Source organism: Astatotilapia calliptera, chromosome 20 (assembly GCF_964374335.1).
Source record: "Astatotilapia calliptera chromosome 20, fAstCal68.1, whole genome shotgun sequence".
Classification (NCBI taxonomy): domain Eukaryota; kingdom Metazoa; phylum Chordata; class Actinopteri; order Cichliformes; family Cichlidae; genus Astatotilapia; species Astatotilapia calliptera.
In genome coordinates this window covers 37,834,356-37,849,387 of record NC_137441.1, presented here as the reverse complement: position 1 = coordinate 37,849,387, position 15,032 = coordinate 37,834,356, and the positions used below count along the sequence as shown (strand labels likewise).

Below are 15,032 nucleotides of genomic sequence, written 5' to 3'. Positions count from 1 at the left end.
ACCAAACATGTCTGCAAAATCCAGACCCTCGCTCGCCTAAGACAAGAAGATATAATTACATAGCAGCTTTGAGAGAAAGTTTTTGTGTAACCCTACATTAAAATGAAAGAGAATCCTAACTCCATATCTACGTTTTCTTAAATGTTTATCCAATTAGTCACAGCCATCATAGAAAAAGAGGTAGGTTGCAAAATGGAAAAACAGCATAAAACGGTTAACAAAGAGAGATATTCATGTCACAAAAATGAACAGTCATTCCCAAAACATTGTATGGTAATACACTTGTAAACAAAAGAAAAAAAATTGCCTGATGTTGACACAAGAGGACAAGGGTACCAAAGATATGACATGTCCTTTGAATATCATATACAATTGTGATCAGAAGTTTATGAACACTCATCATGGGTATGAATGTCATGATTATTTTGGGCTTCTAATGATTTCTTTCAACTGCTCTTTTTCCAGGTTGAAATGGTTTTACAGCATTCATCTATTATGACTTGAACATTATTGGATGCACTACTTTAAATTAATTGAGATTTTATATTAATCGCACAGGGTCAAAGGCATATAATAAACTCAAATATCAACAGACATCCACTTAAATCTTTCATAAGGTCTTTGTCTTTCAAATTGATGAGGTCAAGGCCATTAAACTCATCAGTGATTGTGATTTATTACAGCTGGAAGTTTCTCTTTGCAAGCATAAAAAGGACAAATATTCAGAACAACATGAAAGTCCAAGGAACTCAGTTTATGTAAATTGGGAAGGTCTCTTGGAACCATTCTGAACTGCAATTCCAAGATCATTAGTTCAAACAACTTCAATTAAATACAAGATATTCAAATGACTCACTACTTTACCATGCTCTGAAGGGGGGGACTCTAGGATATCAACAACTACAACATTTGCAGGTGTCCACATAGATAAGCCAAATGATTTCTGGAGAACAGTTTTTTGGACCGAGAAAAACAATGATCGAGTTGTTGTCCACAATTACAAGGTGTGTTTGGACGAGTAAAAGTGAGGGCTTAACACCTAACAACACTGCACCAACTATCAAGTATGGTACAGATGGATGATTTGTACGAACATTCATGATCATGATGATTGTATGTAAACTTCTGATCACAACTGTATACCCACACTATACAGCAAAAGTTGGAGCTGAAACATGACAACAGAAAACATTGTAGGACTTTTGCAGAGTCCATGGACAGCCTCCTCACCTTCCCTCGACACACACCAAAGAAGGCTCCTCCTTTGGATCGGGGATCATTGACTTTGGTGTAATAACCATCAATGACCTAGGAATAGACAGAAAGAAGCTCAATTTCTTTCAAATCTTTAGATTTTTATAACTATAAAAAGCTTAGGATATTTCTTCAGATGTGAAATGTTTAAAGAGGGGTTCACAGCCGAGTGATAAGACACCTAAAATATAAATAAATACTAACTTCATTAAAGGTGCCCTTCTCTGTAGGTTCAACAAACATGGGCTTTAACTTCTCAATGCGGTTTGCATGTCCAGTAGCCTGGTGATAACACATATACACACGCAGGAAATTACTTTATACACTAACATCTTAGATTGTTATAAATGATTAAATTGACTGTGGAGTACCTCACTTAAAAAGAAAGAAAGAAAGAAATGAGTTCATACTGGTTAAAAGGCTTTTTACTTTTAATTATTACATTTATATTTTGATATCTTTACTATTTTTTAAAATATGCACACTGTACCCTTACGCACCCTGATGGCTCCCCGCCCCACCAGCTTATCGTTGTGGAGGGGTTTGTATGTCCCAGGTATCCCAGAGGCTAAATTGTGAGGGGGCTATTTGCCCCGTGGTAGGGTCACCCATGGCAAACTGGTCCTGGTTGAGGGGCCACACAAAGAGCGATTTAAAAGGCCCCTGGTAATAGAACGTCAAAGGAACAGTTCCTACTACCCGGGACAGGGTTACCAGGGAGAATGCTGGACAGACCACGTGAACGTAAGGGTATAGTTAGAAGTCCACAAAACTTTGAGAAGTTTTGTGGACTTTGAGAAGGGTGTCTGGCCCATTGCTCCGGGCCATTCGATCCGTATACGACTGTTGCAAAAGCTCGTCTGCATGGCCCATCATCCACTGGAAACAATAGCAGAGTTGTCTGTATATTAAATTTCCATTAAATGTATTTCTAATTTGCTAGACAATACAAAATATAATTCATGGAGAAAGAGAACACAAAACATAAAAGTGACTAGAAAAGCTAAAAAACAAAAAAAAAAAAAACCAAACCCTTATGGTTTTCCACAGGTGATTCTGCTGAATTACACTTACCCTCCAGAATTCCAATGTTTTTTCCATTGAAGGAAAGGAAGGGAAAAATACTAAGAGTCCATGAGGAACCAGACGACTCAGGTTGGCTGAGAAAAGAACACAGGTTACAAAACTGTATCACAATCAAAACCAAGGTAACAATTAAGTTTAAAATCCAGGCATCTGTGAAAATAGAATTTATGAAATTTAACAGAGTTAAAAGTTAGCAGAGAGTTAGCTTGCTAGTTTCCACCTAAACATAGTACGCCATGTTCTGATCGAGAGATTTCTAAAAAAAAACATTACAACATACAGCCGAAGGATGGACGCTAACTTTTTTTTTTTAAAAATGGGCTTGTTCAGATTGAATAGAACAAGATAAAAGCCTTAAAATGTGTTAAAAACACAACAGCCTCAATAAATGCAGAGTAGTTTGGGCCCGGAAACTGGGTTCAGGTACGTCATCACTTAATGAAAAAGATAATAAGCAATATGAAATAACCATGAAGATCAGAGCATTAAGTTAACAGTGTTGCTGATGTCAGTAAGAAAAAAAAATCTCCTTAGAAACAGCAAAACCAAACAATTTCAATACTGTATATTGTGATCTTACCAACAGTGTTGCCTAAAGATGCCATGTTTTCAGGAACAAACCTGTGACAGAAATTTAAAGTTTGAGTTTAGCAATCAAGTAAAAACTTCACAGTCAGAACCAATGTAGGTATATATTAGTTCTGTCAGCGTTCACACGTTAATCTGGCGTTAACAGGCTTAAACGCGTTAAGGCAGTCCTCACAATTAACATGAAAAATATTTTAACGCACTCAATCCATCTGGAGTGCAGAATATAAAACAGTATGATTGGTGGGGTGTTCTTTCTAATACTTATCTTGCAATACAAAGTGCATAGAAAAGACTGTTTTCTTGAATTAGTATTATATAAAAATTAACTAAAGTCTTACATACACATAAAAGGATTTAACTTGACTTTATAATAAATCAAAACATGAGAAAAAAATATCGTTACACAACGATAATTGACTCCAGAAGTCAGAAAAACTAGCAAATAAATGAGCAAATTATAAGTTTTGCCATGCACCTTAATTTGTATTTAGGCATATGGCAAAACATATTTCATTTCAAACAACTGCAAATTTCCAAAGTGACCTGTTAGAAAGTAATCATATGCTAAAAAAAGAATACTGACCTTCGATCAAACGCTGAACTTAAGGGCACTCCATCTGGGCCTTGTGCAATGACGCCCACAAAGATCTGGTCGCGCTCAATCACATGGCTGTTCTCCAGACATACTGGGAATTCTCTGTAAGAGTAGGAGCAGAAACTCACTGTGATCAAGTTTTAGGTTTACCCCGCTGTCCATGCAGCAAACAAAAGTTTACTAGTAATGCTACTTCATATGATACTTCATGATGAATTTCTATTCAGTGAAGGACAGAAAAATTGGAGGTTACAACATTTTCAAAAAGCATTACACTTACAGAAAACCATATATGTTAGATGTATTAGACAGAATTTTTTGAAAATGTAAAGATAAAATGCCGCAAATTCATCGGCATGTGTCATACTGACTAACTCCACTCTCAAGAATCCTGCCCATATTTACAAGCTGCTACACTCGTCACTTTAAATAACATCAAGGTCAATTGGCATTCTCTTTCGAGGATGCCAATGTTTACATTTTGGACAGAGAGGACAGATGGTTTGAAAGAGGAGTGAAAGAAGCCATCTATGTCCACTGTGAGCGACCATCTTTGAACAGAGGCGGGGTTTACGACACCAACTCTCTGCCATCTATAATCCAGTTTTGAGATCCTTCCCAGACGCCTTAACGCCCACTCACATCCTGGGCCATCTGACCTCAGGAATTCGCATGATAAGGTGGGGCCAGGTTTCACAATGAACACACCCGAAACTCTGGCTGATTGGGACCCACACCCAGTTTCCCACCTTGGCTCAGGCGACTAGAGGATCATCAGGGGGTCCTTTTGTCCCTCTGTGGGGAGAAACTCCCACTAGGTTTATATCTGGGACTCTCCACCATTTGACCTTAGAACTGAAGAAGCTTCTCGGATGAGAGGTGAAACGTCTTCAAGCAACTTAAAGAAGTCCAGACGCTTTCCTTTGCAAGCTCCTTTGACCATCAAGGTCAATTTAACTCTTTCAACTGTAACTTGTAAATTTAAATTGTTATTGATCCTTTTACTTTAGTCATAAAGTGTGTATTTGTTTCTTACTCTTCTTATATTTATTGTTAGTCATTTGCACTGCATGGAATTGGAGCCTCATCGTCTTGTCTCGCTATATACTACACTGTATATAGCAGAGATGACAATGCCTTTGGATGCTAACAAATTGTTAGAGGATTACATAGATCTGTGTATTGTCAGAATCATTCTGATTTATTCATAGACCATGTCAAACAAGTTCTCCTGGCTATAAAATGAATCATTAACTTTTATGTTGAGCATCGTTCAATTGCTAGAAAAATCAAATAATGAACAGAAGATTTAAATTATGAGATAGTGAACAGTTTCTACATCAAACAGCAGTTCACTGTAGAAAGGGTTTAATTCTTCTGTTCAATGTTCAGACTAAACAGGTATAAAGGTGATTGTTTTTTTTTATTTTTTTTTATTTTAAAGTAGTTGCTACTCAAGCTGGTGTGGGAAAAATGTAATTGTGCAGCAGGGCAGTCAGAGTGACAGCTAACTTACATTCTCATCTCAGATGTGAAAGAAGACAGGGGCGATAGGGTACCACTTGTCAGAATGATGCAGCGAATGCCTTGATTCACCAGATCTTGCATACTGAAGGCCGGAGAGAAGCACCAGTAACTCAGAATATTTCCTGCAATTTCCAGAGAAACACATCACATTTACCTGTAGTACGAATCTTTCATACACTAATAACGATTGAAACTATAACTTTTAACAGGGTTCACACTCTAGCGGAAATATATAAATGGTATTAATAAAATTCATTCTGTCAATGTGGATCCATGTAACACAACAATGCATCAGGTTGTGCACCGTTACCTTGCTTTTTTGATGAACCTGAAGCCCACATATCAACACTATGTTTTTTTGAGTGAATGCTGGTGTCCCGATGGATATGAACCTGAGCCGAACAAATGACAGAAGCTCATAATTAGTTATTTAATTTCCAAGATTTCTTTTTAAATTTAATATACCGGAACAATGGTGATAGTTGTGGCAAAGATATGCTACTTTTAGCTGGTTCCAATATGAACACGAATTGTATCCCCCCCCCCAAAAAAAAAAATTAAAAAAAAAAAAATTCCATTGACTTAATGAACACACCTTGAAATGAGCCGTGTTGGTTTCCATCTGGTGTAGTTTCTCCTTTTCTGACGGTTCACCACAAAATACCAGCTGAAATAACAAAACAAAGGAGAACCTTCAAACATGCCACAAGGTGATTAAATAACTACTCTTTATACAACGAAGAGTAATGAATTCTATAATTTTATTGACTGTCCTCAATCAAATCTGTTAGGCCACACAAATAATATGGGACCAATGCATATTAATTTTCACTCAAAAAGACAAAAATCCCCCCCCCCCAAAAAAAGTTTAATATTGACCAAATTCTTTAATAGCCATACAAAGTGTACCTGTATGATATCAGAAAGCTTCTGGAGTCCACTAGTATTGAGAAATATTCCTGGCTCTGAGGAGAAACATGCATCAAACAGGTCATTTGTTAATTAGTTGCACTGATCGGTATAATAAAACCAGCCAATGTTACAAATGATAAATGATGTGATAATGTGTCTAAGCCAAAATATGATGCCTTACGTTGTGCCAGGTATCCAATGATGTGCTCCAGAGCTTCATAGACTGCTGTCTTGCTGCTGAAGGTCAGATTAGCTTTTTCGAACACCTCATAGATGAAGCTAAGACACAACATAGAGACATGCAGTGCTTATTAGGTTTATTATAACAGTTAAGATTCAGAATCATTCTCTCAGCAGCTTTAAGTGAGAACCCGCACTACGGTTAAGGTACTAACTACAGAGACATTCTATGACCACACTTTATTTGTTCTACCATGCTGTCACCTACATTCCAGGTTTGGTAATGCCTTGATCACTTGGATCATAGGCATCAATGGCAGCTTCCAGATCCAGTAGTATCTCTGTTAAAGCAGAAAATAAGTTTTGAAAATTAACTCTTGTCACAAACCAACAGGACGACTGACTCCGCAATACTTTAATAAATACTTACGTTTGATTTTTGCAATGGTGGACAAACCTAATTTGAAACCTAAAACAAAAAAAGAAAATATTAAAAGACGTGCAGCTGACAATCCTTTACTTGCTTTACAAAACAACAAAAAATTATTACTATTAATAATTTAATAAGGCCAAGGCTAAACTAAGGCTAATAAAGTTAGTGAAGACTTAGAAGGTAGAAGTAAATCCAAACTTATACAAGTATACAAGTAGCCCAAAATGCCATGAAATTTATACATAACTATACTATATTCCATGGAAAACTCTTTTAGAAACATGTATATAACCTGAGAAATTGAGACAAGTAGGTTTTCTTACCAGAAGCGGAGGTTTCTCCATGAAAGTCTACATTCACAGAGTCTCTGTGGCTGATTTCTTTAGACTGCTCCACAAGCAGCCTGTCCACAGCATTAATGGCTGAGGCTACATCGTAGGGAGTGAGATCAAATGATGTTGATTCTTCACATGTCTTTTCCTGCAAATAAAAGAAGTAAAATTTCCCGGAGGGATTAATAAAGTTTTATCTAATATAATATAATATAAACATTGCTACCCCAAATTGAAAGGTCTGCAAACGTTCTCTTCATGTTTGAAAATGGAATATGTATCAGCCTATAAATAATAGTGATCGCACCACATTGTGTTTTATTTATTACAAATTGTTTGTAAAGCTTAAGTAACTGGAAATTTTAATACATTTCACTTCAACTATTATGGCATGATGATGACATTAGTACTTTAGTATGCCCAAGAGTACATTTCATACAGGAGTTTGAATTTATGTTTTTTAGGTTCTTTAATTAATAAAAGAAAATATTTGTTCATGTTTAAATACTGTACACTGAGCATTTTGTGAAATTGTAGATCTACTGTAATCAATCACTTGTAATGCACAGTAATGACATGGGATTTATTAAAAAATGCATTTTTTTGTGAAGCTATGCTGTTCAATATCTGGCTTGCAAAAGGATAGTTCATTAATGTGAATTTGTGCATGTACTTGTATTTCTCTACACTAAAACAAAAGGAAAATCTGGAAGCATTTGTTTTAATATGTGCTTAGGGTTTGAGCAGCCCAGCGGTCTTTATTTAGGCTCTATGTGGCATACAAGTTAAAATGAATTTGAAAGCCTTAGTAGTGGGTCACTTCTGGTCTTCGAAGCTTTAATTTAGTTTACTTAGTGAATACATTTAACAAAGGAAAGATATAACCATACCACATTGTGAGCCTCGTCAAAGATAACCACAGCTCCATTCAGGTCGATACTGAGTGCCTTACGGCTCTGTGGAATGGAAAGACGGAGAGAGCGAGAGAGTGGCAGTTGAATATTAGGATTCATGGAAATTGGAAATGACAGTGCCAATCATAACACTAAAGTCTCTTTCAATGCTCAATTATGGTCACATATATCATCCTGAGATGTAATGAGGATGGATGACTGAGCTCACCTTTGGATCTAGCAGGTAGTTGTATGGCATAAAAATGACATCTGCTTCTTGTTTCAGTGAACGAGAGAGGTAGTAAGGACAGACTCTGTGGAAAAATGTGCAAATCCGAAATCAAATACATGAACTTCAAACAAAAACAGACCCATCCTGATAGCTGGGTCTAAGTGTAGCCAGGCCTATATAACATCTTACATCCTGCTACTGTGTGTTGGATAGTCTCCGGGGAGCCATTGCACACTCTGCAGTTTCGGTCCTGTGCGCTATGGTTGACTCCTGGCTTTATTGAAGTGGTGCTTAGGGCCTATTGTTGTGGTGCCACAATCAGAGCCTCTGTGCTGTCCTTTAAGCCAGCCTTTGCTAGTTGCCATGTCAATGGTGCGTGTGCTAGAGGGATTGTGCATGACAATTCCTTATCATGTATTTGAGTCACCCAAGCAGCTCATCTCGGGTGGCCCATCTTGCTAGTGTCTTCATGGATGCTGAGGGTTTCATCCTGAACTCACTAATCACCTTGCCTCTTTCTATTGGTTGGGGTGCTGGAGTTTGGGTGAAGATCTCTATAAACTGTGAGGACACCGTATGTCCTGATATCAGTAGCCTATATAAGGTGTCAGTGGCCATTTTATTATTTCGGCTATGGTACACCCAGGTACTTTTAGATTGTTGATTTGACCACTCTTATTTATTTTTGTTTTCGACCTCTGATGGATTTCTTTGGGTTTTTTCAGCATTATGATGTTTCTCCTTCAATTGTATTGATATGACTTTGGTCCTTGTATTGAAAGTTTTAGTGAACTGATACAAAATACAAATTCAACACTTTGATCAACTCTAGATCTTTTTTCTGCTTAATTTGTCATGAAATGATGAAAGACCAGTCCTTACCTGGCCATGAAACTGTCTATCAGTCAGTTATCCAACTACTTTTAAACTGCTAAAAATAGAGGACGATGCATTAAAAATGGCTGCAATTCCTAAACGGTTAACACCAAATATCTGTTAAGCCCCATTCATTTTGCAAGTCACTTAACCCACTCCACCCACTATAATGAAATGCCTCTATTTTGTAACATATTTATTGGGTCACCTCACTGTTCCAATCAAGAGTTCAGCTTAACTTTAAGTTGTGACCCATCTATAGATTACCTACAGGGGTTTCACACTGGCTACAGTTTTAAAGGGTTTTGCTGGACAGCGCTAAATAGCATCTTATACTGAAGTAAAGAGGATACTACTAATCAAGTGACTGATTAATAAAATACTATTTGATTCATTAGCTACTATTAAGACAATACTTTGGTGTCACACAGAGACATACCCACCTGCCAATGCTGATTATTTCTTACCAAAGTAAGAAAGTGCAGAACAGAGACTTATTAGTGAAACAGAAATTTACAAAAAAAAAGAACACATCAATTACACACCTCTGCTTGTTGCCAAATTGGACCAAATCCTCCACATCAAGGATAGAACTAACAAAGTCTCTATCAGTGCTCTTTTCTAGAAGAAAAAAAGAAGATCAAGCTTAAGATTGAGTATTTATAAGATAAATTGCTATAAATCACTGATGGAATAGAATAGAATAGATTAAACCTTTATATTCCCAGAAATTAGAAATTTGGGATGGTTACACAGCTCTTATAGCAAGACAGATATAAACACAAGTAGTCCTTTATACACAAGAAACCAAATTCATATGTGCAGATAAAAATTTACAGAGAGATGTATAAAAATGACACGTGTCAAGTTTCCTGTTTTCTATCAAATGGGGGATTTTTATATAAGTTATAGAACGGCGTCATAACAAGTTATTATAATTTGCTATCCTCGAAGTAACAAATGCATGGACCACATTCTCAACATAACAATTTTCATTCAAATTTTTACAGCCACTAAAAGCAGGCAGTAGACATTTCATTAATATCCACATTTTGGACATTCCTGGACTTCAAACTTCCTCACAGTAGTACGTGAGGCCAAGGTTGTGCGATACATAGAAAGTTATTAGTGTTGAATAATATAATATTTGAATGATATATGTAGTCTGTACAACACAAACAAAAAAGGTAAATTACATGCTTTTCTAGACTATTATGCTACACGGATATAGTCACTCTGTTAGACCATTACCTTCAAGTTTTTTGTAGTAGACACATGACCTGGTGGAAACTTTTCCTCTGCACATATGAACCTGAAAAACAAAAAAATTGATTCCACAATAAGACAAAAATCACTAACTATCTACCCATAACCCGTTACTTATCATTTTTTTTCCACCAGCTAGCTCATTGGCTCATTTTTAATAGTACACATACAGACATTAGAAAGGATAGCGTCACATATGTCTTTTATGCTTTATTCCACACACAGTTAGGTATTGCAAGTTATATGTAGACTGGCACACCCAGGCACCATAAATCACTGGAGAAGAGGAGACCCGTCTCTGACCTTTGGGACTGAGAGGGCCTGCGGGGCGAGGCCTTGGAAGGTGAATCTTCATGTGACTGTTACGTGAAAAACACGGTTGAGACACTCTTGTTGCAGATGAAATAACTATTTTTTGACATGCTGGTGAGGTCTTGTAAGATGCCCAAACCACCTCAACTGGCTCGTTTGAATGTGGAGGAGTAGCCTACTTTAAACTCTGAGAAAATTTACCCTGGATAGGTTTCCCTGTTTGACACTGAACAAGTATAACAAGTTGGTAGAGGCACTATTGGCACGCAGTAGAAAGACAACTACTAGCAAATGGCCTGAGCCCACCAAAATTAGAAAATTGTCATGATGTAATGTTGTAAATATTTAAAATGTAGAAGCAGTAGACACCTATTGCAGCATAACTAAGGGAGGATTCAGGGTCACTTGATCCAGCCCTCACTATACGCTTTAGAAAAGAGGAAGGTTTTAAGCATGATCATAGTCTCCGTCTCCTGAATCCAAACTGGAAGCTGGTTCCACAGAAGAGGGGCCTGAAAACTGAAGGCTCTGCCTCCCATTCTACTTTTAAATACTGTAGGAACAACAAGTAGGCCTGCAGAGCGAAGTGCTCTAATAGGGTGATATGGTACTACAAGGTCATTAAGATAAGATGGGGCCTGATTATTTAAGACCTTGTATGTGAGGAGCAGGATTTGGAATTCATGTAAAGGGGCTGGTGTGGTGGCCGTTGGTTTCATTGAGCTGCTTCCACAAAAATGAGGAATTCATCTTGCTCTCAGATATAATAAAGCTCCACCGTCTTGAACTAGAGCGGGCGATAGTAGTGCTTGTGTTCCTGAGATCTAATGCACACTGAAGGCACCACACCAACCAGAACCTGCAGCAGGTGGAGAACTGATTTTATAATGCTACTGTTGGCGGCTGACCAGAACAAGGATGAAGTTACTGTTTCGAGTGGAAGTCCAATAGAATACAGTTGGCACAACTGATTTTTGTTCTTTGTGAATGTAGTCAAACTTTAAGTAGATTTTCCTCCTTTTTTTCCAGCAGTGAGCTTGAAGAAATTCACTGTTTTGTGTTTAAAACAATTCATTAGACATAGCAGTTAAAACATCCCATTATATTTATATCTCTAATATTGCCTTTATAACTTACTTTGACGTGGTTGCTCTTCTGACACATGACGTCCTGGTTAATACACAACTGCTCTCTTGAGCCCATCACACACACCTTTGGGCTGAATCGAAAGAGACATGGGAGAACTGGTTTACCACAAATAGCCAAAAAAACCAGAACAGACAAAAGGTGCTGCACTCAGTAAGACTTCAAAATGATTATAGCTTATGTAATAACCCTTTAAAGCACCAGTAGTATTTGGTTAATTGGGACTTGTGTGTTGCTTTTTGAGATCTTTTAGCCTGTTAAACTTTGTCAGATACATTCTGTTATTAGGTTTCAGTTATCAGGCCTGAGTGTTTTTTTGTGAAACTGAACTCATTACACAACAAAACAAAATAAAAACGGTAGCTATTGTACCATTCCAGGATCAAATTCAGCTATACTAAAATGTATACTGTAAACCTGGTAATTAAAATTTGTATCTCCCTAGTATATACTAACAGTAGGGGTTTGGTGTCCTCATTACACCATGATCACAAAACCTATTAGAAATGTTGTTTTATATTGTGAATAGCTGTCATTCAGACAATCATGCATGATCAAAAAGTTAGAAATGCTTACCTGTATGAAGTGTTCTTTAACTCATTAATAACCTGTGTAAGCTGAGAATGTGTCCTCGTTGCATATATGATCTTGGGGACATCAGTGTAGTAGGCTTGACAACAATAAGAAAAGACAATTAGGGCTTTATACGTTGCTGAAAAAAATTAACTGAACACTTTTTAACATAGTATACCATCAAGTCAAACTTCTGGGATATTGGGCCTCATTTACTAACAGTGTATATGCGCAAATCTGTCTTTGAAGAAATTTGAGAATTTATGCAATGATCCAAAAGAACACAGACAATACAGTTTGAACAGATTAAACAGCTGAGCAATAAATATGCAAAAGTTGCAACATGATGTATATTCTAAACTTCTATATCAGCCTTCTGTCCAGATTGACATTTCTACAACAGCTGTTTTCCCAAAGCGAGAGACTGAGCACCTGCCACAGCTATTAGCTGTGCTACCACCTCATGGAGCCCCTGAACACCAAGCTGAGCAGCCTCCTACATCTCAACCATTCTTTGTACGATTTGAATGCATAGCTGAAACATGGGGATGACAACCCATCTTGACAGGGAATGGAAGAAGGACATCCTACCAAATATTGACTTACAACCTTGTTAGAGTAGTACAAATGCTGTCTTGAAATATGTAGAATATTTCCATGTATGTTTGGAAACATTACATGTTTGAGTGAATCGTTAAATCCTATTTTCCTAACAAAATATAAAGTGGTTTGAGTGCTCAAAAAGAGTAGAAAAGCACTATAGAAGAAGCAGTCAATTTACCATTTATCAAAATATAAAGAAATCAGTGCTAGCTCATTTTCTATTGCATAGCGATGTAAGCACACAGCATGTCTTCGTAGCTTATATCCTTTGCGTTTTTGTATATGTATCTGTTATTCTTCTTTGACAAGTAAAATTACAAATGACTCTTGATTTGCAGATGATACAAACATACATGGTTTGTCACCGTCAGCTGTCCCCCAGGAAGACATAGGTGTGTTTGGAAACATCTCCTGGCCCAGCCTCTCTGCCATCATACAGGTAGACATGGTGTCCTTGAAGTTCTCCCTCCAGGCCAGGGTGGCACACAGCAGGCACAAAGTCTTACCTGTGCCTGTTGGGCTCTCCAGAACCCCATTGACTTTCTGAAATAACCAGACAGGTAAAGATATACATCAAATAAAATAAAATAAAAAACAAACGGAGAAAACCCAAAAACACAAATTGTGATGGTAACAACATTAAAATATTAGAGACTTCCAGGTATTAGACTACGCTTTTATGAGCAAAGATTTGGCATTGTGGAAAAAGATCTCCCTTTTAGCAGAAAGAAATATCTAGCAGATCAGGTTCATAAAAGGGCAGATATCTGCACAGATCAGTTAAAAGGTAAGGTGAAAAATAAATAAATAAATAAAACAGCACAGCGTGTGTCAAGATCCATTAGGTGACAATTGTGTACAAGTTTGATCAAACTCTGACCAGCACTGTAGAAGTAGAAATTCTTGTGACTTGTGGCTGATATGTGGATATACACCTTGCAATTGCATAAACTGATCAGACCTTTGGCCAGATGTGTAGTGTGGTGAGAAGTAGAAAAAAACTATCAGAGAGAGTACACAACCACATGTTTAGTGCAAAACTGTCTCGGGAGCCTAACATAAGGATGGTTCAGGTTCAGTAAGCTTTCACTGCCAGAGCAAATATTTTATGATTGAAAAACATTGTAATCATTCATACACATGAAAAGGCAGATTTTTAAATCAGTTCTTGATTAAACATCGGGGGTATTTGAGCTGTTTGTCAGCTGTCAAGAGCCAGGGTAAACCCAAGACAAGTCAGCAGAGTGCTATTTATTGTATTACATAGAAACTGTAAAGAAATTCTAAGGACAGGTCAATGACATGAAGCCTCTTTTGTCATATGTTTTTTTCCCCATTATTATCATTATATTATGTGAAGCTACATTTTGGACAAGCAGACGTCAGACGGCTTGTCTTTCGGCAAATGGTAAGCATGGTGGCTTCATGGGGCTTTGGAGCGTGATGTCACGGGAGGGGGTGTGACTGCCGAAGTGCCATTTTAGCAGGCCAAACAAAGGGCTGAAGGAGCGAAAGCATCAGCAATGGCTCGCACTTAATGTGTTGTTGGTTGTTAAATCGCACGATCGGGAAGGGAATAAGCTGGAAAATCGGCTCTATTTTTATTCTTTCCCCACCTGGAAGCATCATGAGGGAGCTCGTGTATCAGATGTTACCAAAAGAAGTCATCTAGCCTGGATAGCAGCTGTGAGACGAGCTGATACTTGCAAGAAATGTGTCAACTCCAAAGCCCAGCAGCCATGACTACTCGGTATTGCCCCCATTTCCATCAACAGACATACACATGACAGTCGATTCTTACCTCCTGAAGACATTCGATTACTTTGTTCATGTATGCCTTCTGAGATTCATACGGAGAAAAGGGGAAATTCACTGTCACTCCCCTAAGAGTCAGCGAAGGCATCCTGTCCTCTGACGATTTGTAGAAAGCAGTTCCCAATCGCGCCCAGTTTTGTCAACGCCTACGTAAGGACGATCGCTATTGGCTGTCCAAGAAGTCGCGAGATAACTAATCGCATAATTTACTTAATTGGTCCTGCCTAAGCATTTGTAACAGACACTGTAGGAAAGAGAAATAACATTGTGGAAGACACATAAAGTGAGTTAAAAAAACAACCTAAAAGCGTTTAGAATACATTTTGCAGCGGAAGTATGGCGTCCCGCTTGCCCTTCACAATAAGAGCATTATAGCGGATTATAATGGGGGACGCTTTTATTTTGT

The 15,032-nt window shown here is 37.7% G+C and overlaps 1 protein-coding gene across 1 annotated transcript; it reads right to left on the bottom strand.

Moving 5' to 3' along the window:
* Positions 1-3: 3 nt before the first annotated feature.
* LOC145423250 (regulator of telomere elongation helicase 1-like) lies at positions 4-14,863 on the bottom strand (the record flags this gene model as incomplete). Its single annotated transcript, XM_080295516.1, has 22 exons — positions 14,613-14,863; positions 13,165-13,354; positions 12,212-12,305; positions 11,627-11,708; positions 10,163-10,223; positions 9,457-9,532; positions 8,033-8,117; positions 7,801-7,866; positions 6,902-7,058; positions 6,576-6,614; positions 6,414-6,486; positions 6,147-6,244; positions 5,963-6,018; positions 5,649-5,720; positions 5,364-5,445; positions 5,043-5,175; positions 3,515-3,628; positions 2,921-2,961; positions 2,329-2,414; positions 1,459-1,536; positions 1,231-1,308; positions 4-36 (listed from the first exon to the last, which is right to left on the bottom strand). Coding segments are annotated over exons 1-22 (1,896 nt in total), but the record flags the coding sequence as incomplete, so codon positions are not given.
* Between the last annotated feature and the right edge of the window lie 169 nt (positions 14,864-15,032).